The sequence below is a fragment of the Phyllobates terribilis genome, unplaced genomic scaffold, assembly GCF_046119375.1.
Source record: "Phyllobates terribilis strain yellow unplaced genomic scaffold, ASM4611937v1 Scaffold_2__4_contigs__length_985480577, whole genome shotgun sequence".
Classification (NCBI taxonomy): Eukaryota; Metazoa; Chordata; class Amphibia; order Anura; family Dendrobatidae; genus Phyllobates; species Phyllobates terribilis.
This window is the reverse complement of record NW_027362762.1, coordinates 131,054,226-131,075,678: the sequence shown is the minus strand read 5'-3', so window position 1 is coordinate 131,075,678 and position 21,453 is coordinate 131,054,226. Positions and strand designations below refer to the sequence as shown.

General features: G+C 44.9%; 1 protein-coding gene across 1 annotated transcript in view; it reads left to right on the top strand.

The window, feature by feature from the left end:
• Window positions 1-20,512, top strand: part of SERPINE3 (serpin family E member 3) — a 56,111-nt gene extending 35,599 nt beyond the window's left edge. Inside the window, exons 6-9 of the mRNA XM_073669013.1 lie at window positions 10,944-11,044; window positions 11,135-11,221; window positions 17,474-17,557; window positions 20,469-20,512. Of these exons, the coding sequence (XP_073525114.1) occupies window positions 10,944-11,044; window positions 11,135-11,221; window positions 17,474-17,557; window positions 20,469-20,512 (316 nt within the window). The remainder of the gene's footprint in view (window positions 1-10,943; window positions 11,045-11,134; window positions 11,222-17,473; window positions 17,558-20,468) is intronic.
• The last annotated feature ends 941 nt before the right edge of the window (window positions 20,513-21,453 follow it).

The following is a 21,453-nucleotide window of genomic DNA, read 5'->3' as shown; positions in this document are numbered from 1 at the left end:
TCTTACCCCCAAAGTGTGCCGAAACCACAGTTATGCTATGTGCCCATGATGCAGAATCGAAGCAGAAAATTTCCGCAGCGTTTCTGCATGTCCTTGCCAGTAAAAACGCTTGCGGATTTTACACGCGTTTTTTAAGCGTTTTTGCAGTGCTTTTACATGCGGATTTGACTTGCGTTTTTCAAATGCATTGTGACCTCAAATCCGCATGCGGAAATGCACAAATAATGGAAATGCTGCGGATTTTTCCACAAGGAAAATCCGCTGCGGAAAATTCCGCAGCATGTGCACAGAACATGCGGATTTTCATTGGGGACCATGGGGCACGTATTACCAAGCGTTTTTAAAGCGTTTCCGCTGCGGAAATTCCGCATCAAAAATTCTTGAAAAACGCATAGTGGGCACACAGACTTAAGGTCGACATGTATGGCACTGCTGCAGAGGAGAGAACCAACTTAAAGCAGTTCTCCAGGACTGAATGATTGATGACTTACCCGCTGGACAGGTCATCAATGTGAGATCAGTGGGGGTCAAAGACCTGGCAGTGGCTGGAACTAAACATTATACAGGCAAAACACAGCAGCTCTGTACATTGCTTAGTGACCGCAGATGAGTACTGCACTTTATCTCCCATTAAAGTGAATGTACTGCAGTATTCAGCAGCAGCCACCAAGCAGTGTATGGGACTGTCTTGTTCCACTCATACATCGCTTAGTTACGGACGCTGCTGGAGCAGTTTTTAGCTGATCATTGTGGTGTCAGACTTGCACAGGTCTTATATTGAGATGAGTCATTAATTGTTAAATACTGGACAACTCATTTAACTTATGGGGTGAGAGTCTCCAGGAGCACATTCTGGGCACTGGGAATTAAAAATGGCGTATTTGAAATTTTTCACTCTGCAAAATCCACTGCACACTAGCTTCTGGAAATCGCTGGTGGGGTCAACAGTCACTAAACGTACACCGCGTGCAGAATTATTAGGCAAATGAGTATTTTGATCACATGATACTTTTTATACATGTTGTTCTACTCCAACCTGCATAGGCTTGAGAACCAACTACCAATTAAGTAAATCTGGTGATGTGCATCTCTGTAATGAGGAGGGGTGTTGACTAATGACATCAACACCCTATATAAGGTGTGCTTAATTATTAGGCAACTTCCTTTCCTTTGGCAAAATGGGTCAGAAGAGAGATTTGACGGGCTCTGAAAAGTCCAATATTGTGAGATGTCTTGCAGAGGGATGCAGCAGTCTTGAAATTTCCAAACTTTTTAAGCGTGATCACCGAACAATCAAGCGTTTCATGGCAAATAGACAACAGGGTCGCAAGAAGCGTGTTGGCCAAAAAAGGCGCAAAATAACTGCCCATGAATTGAGGAAAATCAAGTGTGAAGCTGCCAAGATGTCATTCGCCACCAGTTTTGCCATATTTCAGAGCTGCAACATTACTGGAGTATCAAAAAGCACAAGGTGCGCGATACTCAGGGACATGGCCAAGGTAAGGAAGGCTGAAAAACGACCACCTTTGAATAAGAAACATAAGATAAAACATCAAGAATGGGACAAGAAATATCTTAAGACTGATTTTTCAAAGATTTTATGGACTGATGAAATGAGAGTGACTCTTGATGGGCCAGATGGATGGGCCAGAGGCTGGATCAGTAAATGGCGGAGAGCTCCACTCCAACTCAGACGCCAGCAAGGTGGAGGTGGGGTACTGGTATGGGCTGGTATCATCAAAGATGAACTTGTGGGACTTATTCGGGTTGAGGATGGAGTGAAGCTCAACTCCCAGACCTACTGCCAGTTTCTGGAAGACAACGTCTTCAAGCAGTGGTACAGGAAGAAGTCGGTATCGTTCAAGAAAAACATGATTTTCATGCAGGACAATGCTCCATCACATGCATCCAACTACTCCACAGCATGGCTGGCCAGTAAAGGTCTAAAAGAAGAAAAAATAATGACATAGCCCCCTTGTTCACCTGATCTGAACCCCATAGAGAACCTGTGGTCCATCATAAAATGTGAGATCTACAGGGAGGGAAAACAGTACACCTCTCGGAACAGTGTCTGGGAGGCTGTGGTGGCTGCAGTATGCAATGTTGATTGAAAACAGATCAAGCAACTGACAGAATCTATGGATGGAAGGCTGTTGAGTGTCATCGTAAAGAAAGGTGGCTATATTCATCACTAATCTTTTTTGTTTTTGTTTTTGCATGTCAGAAATGTTTATTTCTAAATTTTGTGCACTGATATTGGTTTACCTGGTGAAAATAAACAAGTGAGATGGGATTATATTTGGTTTTTATTAAGTTGCCTAATAATTCTGCACAGTAATAGTTACCTGCACAAACAGATATCCTCCTAAGATAGCCAAATCGAAAAAGATCCCACTCCAACTTCCAAAAATATTAAGCTTAGATATTTATGAGTCTTTTGGGTTGATTGAGAACATCATTGTTGATCAATAATAAAAATAATCCTCTAAAATACAACTTGCCTAATAATTCTGCACACAGTGTATTGATGAGTTCCCTGAGTGTAAAGTGGAGATTGCTGCTGTATTGCCACCTCAGGGGCTCTGCAAATTGCACCCACAAACTACTCCAAGAAAATCTGCACCCCAAAAGCCAAATGGCACTCTCCTCTTGTGGGCCCTGCCGTGTGCCCAAACTGTAGGGTATGACCATATATAGGGTATTGCCGTACTTGTGAGAAATAGATTAAACAAAAAAAAAAAAACAGTTGTATTTACTCAGTTTGAGGGAAGGCACCAAGGCAATTGTAATTTAAAATTGATAGATTTTATTGAAGACCATACATTAAAATAGTTAAAAAATGTACAAAAGCAGGGACTCACAAAAAATGTAGCCAACTGACAATGTCAGACACTTCTATTTATATAAAAAAGAAACAAATGCTCACGACCAGTGACTTTGGCTGACATTCAAACACTTTTGCAATGTTTCCCAACTAAAGAGGATATGACCTCATTTGCAAAATACATTGTAGAGGAGTGCAAACAGGAATTTGCAAAACTGCAATCTGATGTGGTTACCCTGACAACGAGAGTGGACACCATAGAACAGAACATGACTATTACCTCTGCCACTATCACAGCGCTCCAGAATACAATACACGTCCAATCTGCCCATATCATCAACCTCCAATCTCACCTGGACGACTTGGAGAACCGCGGAAGACGAAACAATCTACGCATCAGGGGCTTGCCGGAATCGGTGGTTACTGCGGACTTACCCTCCACTCTTAATCACATATTCAATAAAATACTAGGGGCCCCCCCTTCCTCCGTAATAGAGCTAGACAGAGCTCACAGGGCATTACGCCCTATGGACTTAGACCCCAATAAACCAAGAGATGTCATTTGTCGAGTCCACTACTACAAAGCTAAGGAGGAGATCCTGCTCAAATCCAGGGACAGCTCTGCAACAATGTGCAAAGGCAAGCAGTTGATGATCCTCCCTGACTTGTCTAGGCGGACATTATCAATGAGAGCAGCTTTGAAACCACTCACAGACGCACTCAGGGAACGGGATATCCCCTACCGTTGGGGTTTCCCGTTCTCCCTTCAAGTTAGACACAATGGACGCTCGGCGAGACTACTCACCCCGGGAGACCTGCCGGAGTTTTTAAAACAACTCAATCTCCCACAAATATCGATCCCACAGTGGTTCCAGTTTTTCACACTGTCTTCAGCTTTAGAGGAAGGCGGAACTCGCCGTGGGCGGGACAGAGAGGCTTCATCTTCTATTAATCTCCCCCAGAGAGTCACCAAGCGCTCCCAGCGACCGCCGCAGAAGCCCAGAAAAGGACCCTGAACCTGGAGGTCCATGTTTAGTGGTGTACTTCATTTGAACTGCCTGTTAGTCTTAAGATAGCCTAACATCTTCTCCTGAAAGGAGTCAGGAGGGAAAAACGGGTAGCTCCACTGGGGAGCACATACAAATATCTGATTAAATGTATAGGTCTTAATGCCTTAACCTTGCTAGCACCTATCAACAGAATATTCACCTAGATTTGTTGACCCCACTGTAACCCTGTGGGAGTTTAATGGTTTTGCCTTTCAGTAAGTTTCAGTAATGTTTTTCATAGTCGGTTGGTTAGTCTTTTTTCCTGCAACGCAATTCTCAAAAGGAGTGTTAGTGTTCACGATGCTTAGCTGTCACTTTTCCCCTGAAGGGACACCGCCAGGCGATCGGGTACCCCCATACGCTTGGTTCTACTTAAAATGGTTACTTATACCCCGAACAGTAGTTCTTTACTTACTGTTTCTTTTGTTATGTTTGTTTCACCCTGTTGTCTTTTTCCCACAGTTGCTTCAAATGTCCATCGATGCTTGCAATCATTTCACTCTGAGGGGAGCGGACCGCCGAGAGATTCAACCCAATGGCGACACTTAAGTATGCCTCCTTCAATGTGAAGGGGTTTAACATCCCGGAAAAAAGGGCCCAAATTCTTAGATTACTTCACAAAAAAAAGGTACAGATTGCGTGCTTACAGGAAACACACTTTAAAGAACATCATACCCCTACCCCTAAAAACAAATATTATACCCACTGGCACCTGTGTAATAACACCCAATCTAAGAGTAAGGGAGTTGCTATCCTCATTCACAAAAGCCTGACACACGAGTTTGTCGAATGCATTAAAGATCCAAATGCAAGGTATATGCTCCTAATTTTAAAAATTGAAGGCAGACTTTTCACAATCATCAATGCTTATACCCCTAACCAGGGTCAAACTCAGTTCATTCTCAACCAAATAGACAAAGCCATTCCCATTGTCCAGGGTACAGTCATTCTGTGTGGAGACCTCAATTTAACACTAGATCCTACATTAGATAATTCAACAGGAAAAGCATCTCTATCTTATTCAGCTATCAAAAAAGTAAAGAGGGCATTTCTCCAACTACAGCTCTGTGATGTTTGGCGCCTCACACACCCGACTGTCAAAGATTATACCTTTTATTCCTCCCCTCATGATTCTTACAGCAGAATTGACTTTATCCTGGTGCAACACCGAGCCCTATCTTGGCAGCCGGAGACGGAGATAGGGACTATGCTTTGGTCTGACCATGCTCCCATATTCTGTTCTCTCGTTATTCCCAATCTACCCAAGCTTTCAGGGTCGTGGAAACTAAACGAATCCTTGTTACTGGACCCGGTGTGCACCCAGGATGTAACCAACACAATATCAAACTTTGAGGAAGACCACAAATTTGACGTATCTCCCCCCACAATCAAATGGGAGGCACTGAAATGCGTTCTTAGGGGTCTATTTATTAAACATGGCTCCCGATTGAAGCGAGAGAAGGCACATAACCTCAATCTCGCTCTGCGTAAAGTAGAAACCCTTGAGGTAGCCCACAAACATGCCCTCTCCACAGCAACACTCCGAGACCTATTAGCCGCCAGACAGGAAGCCAAAAAACTATTAGACTTGGGATATAGACGCTATCTCCAGGTCTGTAGCAGTAAGTTCTATGAATATAGCAATAAATGTGGACGCATGCTAACGAGAGCTCTAAAATCCCAACAAGCCCAAAATCACATCCCAAAAATAAAAGACAACTCGGGTCAAATGCTAAACAAAACGGAAGATATTACAACTGAATTCCATAAATATTATACTCAACTATACAATCTGGATGGTATACCAAACAACACATCCCCTGTTAATACTTCCTTGATTGGGACCGACACGCCTGAGACACAAGCACAGAACCTTTTAAAAATGTCTCCCGCCACATCTCTAGATGAACCCTTAACAGAGTCCGAATTGCAGTTAGCTATCCAGTCGTTAGCGAGTGGAAAAAGTCCAGGCCCAGATGGATATACAGTCAAATTCTATAAAACATTCCTTCCGCTCCTTTCACCTCTCCTGCTGGGAGGATTTAATCACGCATCCTGCACAAACGCCTTCCCTCCCCAAACTACAGAGGCACATATCACTGTTCTCCCAAAAAAGGGTGGGGACCCACACTTATGTTCTAGCTATAGACCAATCTCTCTGCTGAACATGGATCTGAAGATCTACGCGAAAATATTGGCGAATAGGCTGCAACCTTTCTTAACCGCACACATACACTTGGATCAGGTGGGATTCCTCCCTGGGCGGGAAGCTTGGGACAACACTTTAAAGACAATTGACATTATTCATCATGCCCAATCAAGAGGTATCCCTCTACTGATACTCTCTTTGGATGCTGAGAAAGCATTTGATAGAGTCTCCTGGCACGCCATATATTACTCTCTTAAAAAGCTTGGGGTAGGGGACCCTTTTATAGCCAAAATCATGGCCCTGTATCGCAATCCGTCAGCTAGGCTGAAGATAAATGGAACATTATCATCACCTTTCAAAATAACCAATGGGACAAGACAGGGATGTCCTCTGTCCTCTCTCTTATACATCCTAGTGATGGAGCACCTGCTCTCATCAATCCGCGATAATCCCAATATTAGGGGGATTGGGGTGGGAGGCACCGAGTACAAGTGCTCTGCATTTGCTGATGATGTCCTGCTATATATCACTCAACCACATATATCCATCCCTGCTGTTATGGCTGAAATAGATCACTTTGGTACATGGTCAAATTTTAAAATCAATGCAGCGAAGTCTGAGGCCCTCGGTGTTTCCCTCCCCAAATCCATACAGGATTCCATCCAGTCCAACTTTCCCTTTGCCTGGCCCTCACAGGGTATCAAATACTTAGGAATTCGTATTCATAGAGACCTCTCCCGTCTATTTTATCTTAAGTTTGGGCCCTTTATTGAACAACTCCATAGAGATCTTACTTCTTGGACGGTGAAGGATTTTTCCTGGTTCGGCAGAATAAATATACTAAAAATGAACGTCCTACCTAAACTCTTATACCTCTTCCAAACCATTCCCGTGGTAATTCCCTCAAATTTTTGGAAAAGACTGCGCAGTAGCTTTTGCAGATTTATCTGGGCAAGTGGGCGTCCACGCATTCGGGGAGATGTTCTGATCAGACACAAACAAAAGGGGGGCCTTAGCCTTCCGGATTGTAGAAGGTATTACATGGCAGCAGTACACGCTAGAATCCTGGATTTCTTCCATCATTCGGAGGGGAAGTTATGGGTCAAAATAGCTCAATCCATTTGTCCTAAAGCTCTTACCACTCTCCCATGGTGCGCCCATTTAACTGTCCCCTCTCTTGGCCTTATGTCATATAGTACTTATGCCACTGCTCTGGCTTTGAGATCCCATAAAAAAAGCTTATCCTTAATCGACCCCCAGGGCCCCTTGCTCCCGATTTCAGATAATCCGGATTTCCCACCAGGACTATCTGCAAATTGATTCTCGGTTCAAACAAATCCCATCCGATATTCTTTTCTCATGTCATCTCCAACACTTCGCTGCTCCCCCTCAATGACTTGTTACAGGGAAGAGCCACTTCCCCGAAGGCTAATTTTGAATATAGTCAATTACAACACTTCTATTCAACTGTGAAGAAGCGCACACATCTTCATAGAGATCTCACAAACTTTGAAAAATTGTGCCTATCATTGTCACCCCCTACACACTCCATCTCCCTACTGTATAATCTCCTCATTGCCCAGGTAGCTGACAATAGGCCAGGATTCTGCGGTGCATGGGAAAGGGAACTGGGGAAGTCCTTCTCTGACTCACAATGGGATAAATGTTTCTTCCTAACACATAAAACCTCAATAGGGTCCAAAGCTCAGGAAACCTCCTTCAAAATTATCTCTAGATGGTACCGGGTACCAGCAGTCCTTCATAGATGGTACCCAGTGGTCTCAGACAGATGTTGGAGATGTGGGGAGGGGGAAGGGACAATGTCACACATATGGTGGGGGTGCCCTATAATAAATGCATTTTGGGCAAAGGTGGTTCCCATGATTGAGAAAATAACTGGTTTGACTATCCCTAATACGCCAGAAGCCCTCCTTTTATCAATGTTACCAATAAGTAAACGTAGTTATAAAAGGTCATCAATAGGCTACCTAATACAGGCGGCTAAGAATGTCATTCCACGACACTGGAAAAGCAGAGACCCACCCACTGTGGAGGAATGGTTTGCGGAGATCTCCCTCCTTAATAGGATGGAGCATCTGATTGCCATCTCACCGGCTGATGTTGATAGATACTGTGTGATTTGGAGGGATTGGATGGATTTCCAAAACTCTGACGCCTACCATCTAGCCCCCAACTAAAGTTATCCGGGATGTCGTCACAACAATGATCATAATCACACTCTACTGATTGGTGGTCTGCCGTGGTCCGCTCCCTCTCTCTCTATCTTTCATATGGAAAAATACATGCTTGATCTGGATATTGATGGAAAACCCTCCCTGTACCCCCCCCAATGTACTGTAGTTATGCATAGATTTATAGTTACGTTACCCCTTTTACTATGTATATTGTATTTTCTTGTACTTTTTCAACACAAAAAATAAAAAAAAAAAACTTGAATTTGAAAAAAAGAAACAAATATTAGCATTTAGATAGCATTTGAATCATGTATTACAGTACACCCATATGTATATATAATTAAAGTGCAAGTGCCATTTGAGAAAAACACATATGTTCCAATAAGAAATATTAGTCTATGATGCGAAAGGGGTGTTCCCTATAGTGCTCCAGAGAATTCATGTTTACACATCAGTATGGGGTATAACCCTATTAATAATGTTATCTTAAATGCAAATAAGTAAAATAACATGTGTACTTACAATGATATTCATCGGGGTCTGCACATGTCAGGGCTGCCGTCCTACCCAGACTACGCTGTTTCGCCTATGCTTCTTCAAAATGGAAGAAATGCCTCCATTTTGAAGAAGCATAGGCAAAACGGCAGCATCGGGGTAGGACGGCAGCCTTGACACGTGCAGACCCTGATGAATATCATTGTAAGTACACATGTTATTTTACTTATTTGCATTTAAGGGGACATTATTAATAGTTATACCGCATACTGATGTGTAAACATGAATTATCTGCAGCACTATAGGGAACACCCCTTTCGCATCTTAGACTAATATTTCTTATTGGAACATATATAAATTTCTCATATGGCACTTGCACTTTAATTATATATATATATATATTATATATATATTATATATATACATATATATATATATATATATATATATGGGTTTACTGTAATACATGATTCCAATGCTATCTAAATGCTAATATTTGATTCCTTTTTTATATAAATAGAAGTGTCTGACATTGTCAGTTGGCTACATTTTTGAGAGTCCCTTCTTTTGTACATTTTTAACTATTTTAATATATGGTGTGATGATACAGTGTCAAATCTTAATTATGCCAGACATACTTTCTGATGGAAAGAGCAGCATACCTTTATTTTTATGTTGACTCTTTAATCTGTGTTCTTTAGTTAATTAACACAGATTTTTATTTGTATAACCCTGAATGTTATCTGCTCTTTGATGCAATGATGTGTATTTACAAGACCCCTGTGATACCAACTATGTAAATAGATTAGCTAGAACAATGAATGTTTGCTAGATATGTTAAATACCATTGTAGGGTGTTTGCCAGTCAATCTTGGGGGATGAGTTGTGGATACTCGAGCCCTGCGGAATAATATCATCCCTAATTCTTATCCTGTGGATGTGTATTTAAAAAGGGACATGTGTTTCTGTAGCAGTGAGTTATGGGACAGAGATTCAGAAAGACTTTAGAAGGAGAATGAGAGACATCCTTCAGGAAAGTAGATGGATTGCATGGCATCCAAAGAGACAGAGATTTGTATTCTACATGATTCTAGACTAAGGGTAATGGCCCTGACTGGAAAGATTCGGATCTGCTCCATTAACCATCAGAGAGACATGGATACTTTTGGGGAGACCAGGAGAGGACGAAGAAGTCACCTGGCCTCATGGATATATTGTTTTGGAGTTGCTAGGAGGGACCCACCGGTCGCCTGGCCCCATGGAAACTCTCGGAAAGGTCAGGTTGGGTCCCCCGGGTCTCCTGGCCTTGTACCTCAATGGACTGCTAGCTTCCCAAGCTTGCCGCAACCTCCTCTCTGTGGGGGCCCGCCAGACGCGGTGGGCCACTAGTTGAGGTAGTTGGCCCTGGAAGTCTCCAAAGTCGCGGCTGTTTGATCCCAGGCGGGCGGAGAAGGAAGGGTGAGACTGTGTAATGTTATATCATCTTGGGTACTTGCTGGGACTGTTCTGTGTGTTTATTGTCCGCTTTGTGGTTCAATAAAGTATTGCCACGCTGCTTTACTCTCACCCTGTGTTGTCTGAGTAGCGTTACGCCCACAGAAGACCCCTGGTCTTCACATATGGTCTTCAATAAAATCTATAAATTTTAAATTACAATTGCTTTGGTGCCTTCCCTCAAACAGAGTAGATACAACTCTGGTTTGTTTGTTTAATATATTATTCTGGAAGTTTAATATATTTATGTTCTGACATTTGGGTATACTAACTTGAGAAAAAAAGTACCCTGTAAATTATTACTCTATTTCTCACATTAGTAATGGGAAAAAATCTGAAACATTTTGAGTTAATTATAATTATTGTAACAAATGTAATTTTGCATTTTCACACACCCCAATAGTAAAGAAATCGGTGAACACTTGCGGGGTAAAATGCTCATCACATAACTATAGGAATTTCTTGAGGGGTGTAGTTTCTGAAATAGTCACTTGTGGGAGGGGGTGGGGAGAGGTTCTGCTGTTTTGGCACCTTGTGGTCTCTGCAAACATAACATGGAGGCTGCATTCAGGAGAAATTGAGTAACAAATTATTGGGTCCATTTTCTCTGTTAGGAGGGTCAAAATTGGCTTAGGCAGTAAGGGTTAAACATACAACTGAACCAATTCCGTGTGGTATGAAAAACGATCTAGAATTCATGACTTTTCTATTTTACTCTAATTTATTCTTAATTGCAGATTTAAATTGGAAAGCTACAGTGATCTAAGGATGGTATTACCAGCCCTGGGAATCTCTGATTTATTTGACCCAAGGAAAGCAGACTTTAAAGGGATTTCAGGTAATTGTATAACAATGGAAAATGTCCAGCAGTAAAACATTTCCGGTATATTGCTATGTAGAAACCTGTGAATGTACCATCTAATTTCAGAACAGAGAAACCTTTATGTTTCTCAAGCCTCTCACAAAGCAGAGATTGAAGTGGAAGAAGGTGGCACTAAAGGCTCAGGAGTCACAGGTGGGTAAAAGGCACATCAAGTCACACTCCACATTGCCTGAAGTATGGCACCATCCAATTGCGTTTTTTTCATTAACACACCCAACTGGACTTCTATAGAAATAACAATTTTGAACAGTGCCTTATGGATACACTATGTGAACACAAGTGTTGAGACACATATTTACACCTACAGAAGCTTTCTAAGTTATCCCCCATCCATAGAATAAGGCATAACTTCCTGATCTCTGCGCATCCAGCTGCTGAAACCCTCAGTATTCCCATAAATCGGTTCTGCAGCTCCATCTTGAATGGATCGAAGGTGCACACGCACAACTTCCTCTCCATTGGCTATCGGCCTCCAGGAAAAAGCCAAGTAGAGTCAGACACATAGACAATGAATGGGGTGGAGGTCAAATATTTGCACCTACACTCCCCATTCAAGGCCACACAGCCCAACAGTCAAAACAGCCAATGATAAAGGGTTACTTCCAAAATAAGTTACTAGTGAGATGATTCTGCCTTAGTAGCTAAAGCAGCTTATTTTCTTAGAAGGCTTTCTGCAAGATATTCAAAGTTTCTAGAATTTTTTCCCCATTCATCCAAAAAGACCATTTGTGTGGTCAGACAATAATGCTGGATGAGAGGGCCTGGTTTACAATCTCTCCTATTTCATCCCAAAGTTGAGGTCAATGCTCTGTCCAGCCAGTCAAATCCTTTCCCACACAACCAAGCTTTTGTGGACATTGTTTTGTGCAGTCAAGATTGTTGCCTAAGCTTTGGAAACTACAAATGGCCAAAATGTCTTGGTATGCTGAAACATTAAGATTTCCCTTCAGTGGAACGAAGAGGATAATCAATGAAGGACAATTATTCCTCCTCCACCAAACTTTACAGTTGGCACAGTGCACTCATGCAGGTAACGTTCTCCTGGACTCATCCATCAGCTGCCAAATAGAGAAGTGTGATTCTTTGCTAGACAGAACACGTTTCCTCTGTTCCACAGTCCAGTCGTGGTGGCTTTATACCACTGCATCCAATGCCTGTACTTAGTGTAGCTGCTCACCTATGGAAACCCATGCCATGAAGCCAGTGCAGTCTGAGTTTTTCTGCTGAGGTCAGAGGAGGATTGGACTCTGCAGTCAGGGTGTCAGAAGAGCGTTGGTGACTTTTACACATTATGCACCTCAGCACTTGGTGACCATGCTCTAACTTCAAGGCTGAGTTGCGGTTTCTTTTACTTTGCAATATTGCTCACAGTTTGTGAAATTTCTTCTCCTCTAAATATTGCACCAACAGATTTGTTACAAAGGCAACAGATATTCTATTATAGCACCATGCCAATTCGGCGAGCCATAGTCCAAAACTTTTTTCACAGATGTTAGCAGAGGCAGACGGCACTGCAAGGGGCTGGATTTTATACACCTGTGGCAATAAGTCTGAACAAAAAAAAATTAATTCACTGATTTAGAGATACATCCTGTAACATACCTGGCGGCGTCCTTGCATAGTGGTCCATCTCCCACTGTGCAAGAGCGCGCACTTGATCTCCAGTCCAGTCTGCTAGCCTGGCTTCCCTCCATGCTGTCTGCTTGCCTCTGTTTCTGCTGCTTAAGGGCGGTGCCCGATCACTTCCTGTTTCTTGTACCTGCTGCAGACACACCCCTGACGCGTCCTCAGCCTATTGCTGTCTGTCACCTGGTATTTAACCCAGCTCCTCCCAAGAAACCCTGCCTGAGTATTATGTTTCATTCAGTGTGCTCTTTCACTCTGAATGTGCCAGGTCCCTTTCTGTGTTTGCTTGCCTGCCTTTCCTGGAGGCTTAATTTCCAGGCCTGTCTGAACTCGCTCCTTGCCTGTTCGTTCCGCCTTCTAGGGGCCGCATACCTAGACCCGCTCCTGTATCTTGTCTGTCCTGTCTGAGCACGCTCCTAGCCTGTTCCTTCCGCCTTCCAGGGGCTGCATACCTAGACCCGCTCCTGTATCTTGCTACTGTGTCTGTTCTTGTCTTAATACTCTTCTAGCCTGTTTCCTGTTTTTCTCTATGTCCGTACCTTTCCTTTTTCTGCAGAGTCTGAACTCGTACCTAACTCCTGTTCGTTGTCACTGTACTTCCGTTTGTGAGTTTGTGGTCCACTCGCTACTTCACTGCAAGTACCCTGTGGGTATCTGGTTCTGCCTTTCCCTTCCTGTCTGTTCCGTGTGAACAGAGCCCTGTCCCCTCTGCCCTGCCTCGCTCTGCTCTGACCCTTTGCTCGCTGCTCCGGCAGTCTCGCTCTGCTCTGACCCTTTGCTCGCTGCTCCGGCAGTCTCGCTCTGCTCTGACCCTTTGCTCGCTGCTCTGGCAGTCTCGCTCTGCTCTGACCCTTTGCTTGCTGCTCCGGCAGTCTCGCTCTGCTCTGACCCTTTGCTCGCTGCTCCGGCAGTCTTGCTCTGCTCTGACCCTTTGCTCGCTGCTCCGGCAGTCTCATCCTGCTCTGACCCTTTGCTCGCTGCTCCGGTAGTCTCGTCCTGCTCTGACCCTTTGCTCGCTGCTCCGGCAGTCTCATCCTGCTCTGACCCTTTGCTCGCTGCTCCGGCAGTCTCGTCCTGCTCTACTCTTGCTCACCGCTCCAGACGGCCTCATCCTGCTCTACTCTCGCTCACCGCTCCAGGCTTCCTCGTCCTGCTCTACTCTTGCTCACCGCTCCAGGCGGCCTCGTCCTGCTCTACTCTCGCTCACCGCTCCAGGCGGACTCGTCCTGCTCTACTCTCGCTCACCGCTCTAGGCGGCTTCGTCTTGCCCTGCTCTCGCTCACCATTCTGGGCGGCCTCACTCTGCTGTGTTTGTCCGCCACATCTGTGGTTCTGTTCCTGATTCCCAGTGTGTACTGGGTCCTATCCCGCCTGTGTTCCAACCTGCTAGTGCCTCCCTGTCTGCACTCTAGCCGTGCTTGCCTGTACCCCCCTGCCTGCATACCCGCCTGCCTGCATACCAGTCGAGCCTGCCTATACCCACCAGTCTGTGTGCCAGCCTAACCTGTCTGTTCCTGTATTCCCCTGTGTGGGTAAACAGCCGTGTCCGGGGTCTGTCCTGGAGTAGCACCTGGTCCCTCTGCTCGGTTCCTCCTTGGTGCACTGGCGTCTTATGCCGTCGTGCGACACTGGTTGGATCGGGTGAATACTTAGTTACGCCCCTCCAGGCATTCACTCTCCGGCACGGTCCAGTGGAATCACTACATATACACGCACACGCCGCTCAGCCCGGGCGTGTGCATTACAGCATGCTCAGGCCATGGTTCCCGTTGAGCCCCACGGCCTTCGCTCTCAGACTTTTTCCAGTGAATACGTGCTTCTAGAAGAAATGTATTATTTTTTTGCTACCAGCTGAGTTTCAGGCGAATTACGCATCCGTCCAGATGGATCTATCAGCACTCGTTCCTGCGGATCTGCCACGGTACTATGGGGATCCAAGACTGAGTCGTGCATTTGTGGAGCAATGCATGCTACACTTCAAGTTCTACCCTCTTTGTTTTCCCACCGATCGGGCTAAGGTGGGATTCATGATGTCTTACCTAGCGGGTGATGCCTTTAAATGGATCACCCCCCTATGGGACGCACAGGATCCTATCGTCCTGGACATAATGGCCTTCCTGGTGGCCTTTCTAATCGTCTTCGATGACCCTAATCCGGAGGCTCCTGCTGAAGCTTCACTTCCCAATAACCTGGAGCAGCCCCGTTGGGTAATGTGTGTGGGTAGCGCACTAGTCCTCCTGCCCGAAGAGACTACTGCCCACCCAGAATCCACACAGGATGACTACGCTCTCCGGAATACTTCTCCCAACCTCAAGAGGCAGTCCAGACGTGCTAGGCGTAGAGGCAAGCCATCACGCCAGGGTCTGTCCTCCCAAAGACCTCCTGACCCCAACCTTGAAGTCCCTGCTGAAGCTTCACTTCCCTGTATCCCGGAGCAGCCCCGACGGGTAATGTGCGTGGGTAGCGCACCAGTTCTCCTGCCCGAAGAGACTTCTGCCCACCTAGAATCCACACAGGAGGACTTCCTGCACCCGGTAACTGATGCTTCACCCACTTTAACCGGTGAGCCTGTCCAAGGGTACTCCAAAGCAGTGATTACCTCCGAGTCTGTGCATCTCTACTACCTGGCGGAGGACCCCCTGTTGCCTCCTGAATCCTCCGGGATACCACCTGATGACAAATGGAGAGAGACTTCCCTACACCCGGTACCCGATACTTCGTCCGCTCCGTCCTGTGAGCCTGACAATGGGTACCTCAGAGCGGTAGTTAACCCCAAGTCTCTACATCCCTCCGACCAGGCGGAGGACCTCCAGTTGTCTCCAGAACCCTTCGGGGTGCTACCTGGTAGCGAATGGACAGAGTCTTCCCTATACTCTGTACCTGATACCTCGCCCGCTTCGTCCAGTGAGTCCGACCTAGTGTACTCCGAAGCAGAAGTTATCCCCGAGTCTCTACACCCCTCCGACCAGGCGGAGGACCTCCAGTTGTCTCCTGAACCCTTCGGAGTGCTACCTGATAGCGAATGGACTGAGACTCTCCTATACTCGGTACCTGTTACCTCGGCCGCTTCTTCCAGTGAGTCCGACCTAGTGTACTCCGAAGCAGAGGTTATCCCCGAGTCTCTACACCCCTCCGACCAGGCGGAGGACCTCCAGTTGTCTCCTGAACCCTTCAGGGTGCTACCTGATAACGAATGGACAGGGACTCTCCTATACTCGGTACCTGATACCTCGCCCGCTTCTTCCAGCGAGTCCGACCTAGTGTACTCCGAAGCAGAGGTTACCCCCGAGTCTCTGTACTCTTCCGACCCGGCGGAGGACCCCCAGTTGTTTCCTGAATCCTCCGGGGTACCACCAGATAAAGAGACAGCGACTTTTCTACACCTTGTACCTGATACCTCGCCCATTTCATCCTGTGAGCTTGACAAGATGTACCCCGAAGCAGAGGTTACCCCCGAGTCTCTGCACCCCTCCAACCCGGCGGAGGACTTCCAGTTGTCTCCTGATACCCTCTGGGGTGCTACCTGATAATAGGTGGAGAGAGATTTCCTTGTGTGCTGTTCCTGGTATTCCACCTGTTTCGTCTGTTGCTGAGGATGGCTGGATAGGAGGTAGCATCCTAGCTACTCAGATGAGACCAGTTTTTCCTGTGGACAGTGGTAGTGATCTCCTTGAAGTGAAGGATTGGCCCTCTAATTCCCTGCGGAACATTCTGGCAGGCCTGAAGAAGAGGGGACGTAAGGGGGGGGGGGTACTGTAACATACCTGGCGGCGTCCTTGCATAGTGGTCCATATAGTGGACCCTGTGGGTATCTGGTTCTGCCTTTCCCTTCCTGTCTGTTCCGTGTGAACAGAGCCCTGTCCCCTCTGCCCTGCCTCGCTTTGCTCTGACCCTTTGCTCGCTGCTCCGGCAGTCTCGCTCTGCTCTGACCCTTTGCTCGCTGCTCCGGCAATCTCACTCTGCTCTGACCCTTTGCTCGCTGCTCTGGCAGTCTCGCTCTGCTCTGACCCTTTGCTCGCTGCTCTGGCAGTCTCGCTCTGCTCTGACCCTTTGCTCGCTGCTCCGGCAGTCTCGTCCTGCTCTACTCTTGCTCACCGCTCCAGGCGGCCTCGTCCTGCTCTACTCTCGCTCACCGCTCCAGGCGGCCTCGTCCTGCTCTACTCTCGCTCACCTCTCTAGGCGGCCTCGTCTTGCCCTGCTCTCGCTCACCACTCTGGGGGGCCTCACTCTGCTGTGTTTGTCCGCCACATCTGTGGTTCTGTTCCTGATTCCCAGTGTGTACTGGGTCCTATCCCACCTGTGTTCCAACCTGCTAGTGCCTCCCTGTCTGCACTCTAGCCGTGCTTGCCTGTACCCCCCTGCCTGCATACCCGCCTGCCTGCATACCAGTCGTGCCTGCCTATACCCACCAGTCTGTGTGCCAGCCTAACCTGTCTGTTCCTGTATTCCCCTGTGTGGGTCAACAGCCGTGTCCGTGGTCTGTCCTGGAGTAGCACCTGGTCCCTCTGCTCGGTTCCTCCTTGGTGCACTGGCGTCGTATGCCGTCGTGCGACCCTGGTTGGATCGGGTGAATACTTAGTTACGCCCCTCCAGGCATTCACTCTCCGGCACGGTCCAGTGGAATCACTACATATACACGCACACGCCCACGCCGCTCAGCCCGGGCGTGTGCATTACACATCCCAATACAGTATATGGACAAAAAGCATCTTTGACATGGGAATATTAACCCTTCCTATTAATGTTTGTGTCTTACAGCAATGGTGCTGCTGAAAAGATCCCGCATGCCTGTGTTTAAAGCAGACAGACCATTTTTCTTCATCTTAAGACAAGCCAACTCAGGTATTTTAGGGAGTTTTAAGTGACTAGTAGAGATGAGTGAACCCGAACTTAAAAGTTCGGGGTTCATATCGGACAGTGTGTGATGTTAAGCGTCGAACACTGACTTCATCCATTGCAATGTTCGAGAGAGAGAGAATTTTTTTCCAGCTCCAAAGTACGGCTTTCCATTGTTTTCAATGGTGTTCAAGTTCAGGTCCAGTTTTGGTACCCAAACCGAACTGGACTAAAGTTTGGGTCGAGTACCAAAACCCAATCTTCCAGGGGTCCGCTCATCCCTAGTGACTAGCCTAATTTCTAAAGCACATGATGTACATATTTTGTTGAACCACAGGAAACGGTCTTTAACCCCTTAAAGAGGACCCATCACCTCCACACATATTATGGTATATTACAGTAAGGAGACAGTAGATATTAATTAACATGAAATAAATTACCTTTGGAAGCATTGCGTTATGAAATAAGAGAATCACAGTTATGGGAGTGGCCATCTTGGGATTGGCAGCTCAGCATGCTGTGCTCTGAGACACGCCCCCAGAGGCTGGTTGCTAGGCAGCGCCTCTGGTCAGCAGCAACGTAGTGACCCTAAGAGCTCATTTATCAAATGGTCGTAATAGAAAGGGGAACAATCTATATAAAGGGGTCTCCTGTCTATATATACTATGTGTAGAGCCAGAGAGAAGGCTACAGAGTAACCACAGCATGTATCACCCATATCTGCTAATAAAAATCCACATTTACATCTCCTGGCTAAAAATGGAGCAAGTTGGATAATAGAGTTGAAGCAGCGCTCCAGTGGAAATAAGTGAAAAAGGCCGAATTCATCCAGATCAGATGGGGGAATAAAGTCTGTATCACTTATTTTCACTGAAGTGCTGCTTCCATTCTATTTTTTCCTAATTTGAAGGTGTTTGGTTGGTTGCTGACATTTTTCCATATATCACTCTATATCTATAGCAAAAAAATGTCAGGCAGCACTCCAAAAGGTCTTTAAAAAAAAAAAAAAGACTTTATTAGCCCGATGTGGCGACGTTTCAGCTGCGGACAACTTACATCACTGCTTGCTGAAGGTTGTCCACAACCAAAACATCGCCACCTGGGCTATTACAGTCCATATTTTTTCAAAGACCTTTTGGAGTGCTGCCTGTCGTTTTTTTGCTATACTGTCTATACTTATGGATATCTGTTTGGGGGCCTTGCACCCGATATTTTGAAGATATGGTGCTGCTCCAATTTTGACTCTCTCTATATCTATAGATTTATATATAGCGCAACTTTATGTAACTGCACATTATGATTGAGCCTCTATTAGTCTATATAACACATATGCTTATATATGTAGCACTCTCTCTTGCTATATATAAATATGTATGTGTACACAAATATACCTGTGTAATATATAGTAGCATATATATATTACATAGGTATATTCACATCTCTCTCTATGACATACACAAACATATACAGTGCATTGTGAAAGTATTTGGCCCCCTTGAACTTTTCTACCTTCTGACACATTTCTGGCTTCAAACATAAAGATATAAAATTCTACATTTTTTGGGAAGAATCAACAAGTGGGACGCAATCGTGAAGTGGAACGAAATTTATTGGATATTTTAAACTTTTTTAACAAATTAAAAACTGAAAAGTGGGGCGTGCAATATTATTCGGCCCCTTTACGTTCAGTGCAGAAAACTCACTCCAGAAGTTCAGTGAGGATCTCTGAATGATCCAATGTTGTCCTAAATGACTGGTAATGATAAATAGAATCCACCTGTGTGTAATCAAGTCTCAGTATAAATGCACCTGCTCTGTGATAGTCTCAGGGTTCTGTTTCAAGTGCAGAAAGCATCATGAAGACCAAGGAACACACCAGGCAGGTCCGAGATACTGTTGTGGCGAAGTTTAAAGCCGGATTTGGATACAAAAAGATTTCCCAAGTTTTAAAATCTCAAGGAGCACTGTGCAAGCGATCATATTGAAATGGAAGGAGTATCAGACCACTGCAAATCTACCAAGACCCGGTGGTCCCTCTAAACTTTCATCTCGAACAAGGAGAAGACTGATCAGAGATGCAGCCAAAAGGCCCATGATCACTCTGGATGAACAGATCTACAGCTGAGGTGGGAGAGTCTGTCCATAGGACAAAAATCAGTCGTATACTGCACAAATCTGGCCTTTATGGAAGAGTGGCAAGAAGAAAGACATTTCTCAAAGATATCCATAAAAAGTCTCATTTGAAGTTTGCCACAAGCCACCTGGGAGACACACCAAACATGTGGAATAAGGTGCTCTGGTCAGATGAAACCTAAATCAAACTTTTTGGCCACAATGCAAAACGATATGTTTGGCGTAAAAGCAACACAGCTCATCACCCTCAAAACACCATCCCCAGTGTCAAACATGGTGGTGGCAGCATCATGGTTTGGGCCTGCTTTTCTTCAGCAAGGACAGGGAAGATGGTTAAAATTGATGGGAAGATGGACAGAGCCAAATACAGGACCATTCTGGAAGAAAACCTGTTGGGAACTCCTTCAAGATTGTTGGAAGACCATTTCCGGTGACTACCTCTTGAAGCTCATCAAGAGAATACCAAGAGTGTGCAAAGCAGTCATCAAAGCAAAAGGTGGCTACTTTGTAGAACCTAGAATATAAGACATATTTTCAGTTGTTTCACACTTTTTTGTTAAGTATATAATTCCACATGTGTTAATTCATAGTTTTGATGCCTTCAGTGTGAATGTACAATTTTCAAAGTCATGAAAATACAGAAAAATCTTTAAATGAGAAGGTGTGTCCAAACTTTTGATCTGTACTAATATATGGAAAAAAAAAGTCACAAAAATGCCTTTATCTTTTGTGATGTCTATCCATGCTCTTAGTTTATAATCACATCCCTCTTGGTATCTTGCAGGTTCGGTGCTGTTTATAGGAAGAGTCACAAATCCTTTGCACTGAATGAGCGGTCATGACGAGTCTGTTTCTATATTTATTATTCCTGTTTTTTGACAAAGTATGAAACCATTTATATTGTATAGATGATTCTAAATAAAGCATTGATTCGTTTTACAATTAGTTTTCTTTTCTGATTAGTCAATTGATTGGAAGTGAATAAAAAAGACAACTTACACAAGTGCTAAAGGAACACCCACAGCAAAAACCTGTCGCTTTTATTATTCATCATGAAGGACATACTATAAATTTTTTAATTAAAGATGTGAAATACTCAAAAATCTGTAATATTCTTGGCTGTTTTAGGCAAAAACCTAAAGCTGCACTACTTAAGAGACCCAAGCTTTTCTGCTCTGATTTTCGAAGCACTGTGGATGTCAAAGTAAAGGGTTTCTCTACCATCTTCAGGAATGACCTTAAAGATTGACCGTTCTGACTAGCGACAAGGTGACTTTTGATGGATCCATTTTAAAATGGACTTCTAAAAAAGTTCCATTAGGTTTTTGTCAGGGTTCATTGCCAGTCAGACTAGTGCTGTAGACTACACTGATGCAACTGAACAAGACACTAATGTGAACAGAGTCTGAGTACACAGCTGTAAAATGTTTAACAAGAAGTAGTGTTTTATGCAAATATTTACAGAGTATAAAATTTAAGAGAATCATTTGGGGATTTTTTTAATACAGAATGAAAAAAACTTTAAAAATCAGCAATACTAGTGTAACTTTTAGTGATGAGCGAGCATATTCTTCACAACTCGTTACTCGCCCAAGCATCACAGTGCTCAAGATGCTTGGTACTCTACGTGTATTTTTTTAATGTTCGCGCGGGGATCGAGTCCCCTCCCCGCATGTTTGGCGCTTTTTAGGCAGCCAATTAACATGTAGGGATAACCTTCCAGTCACTGTAATGCCTTAGCCATGTTGGTAGTGGTAGTACAGTGATTG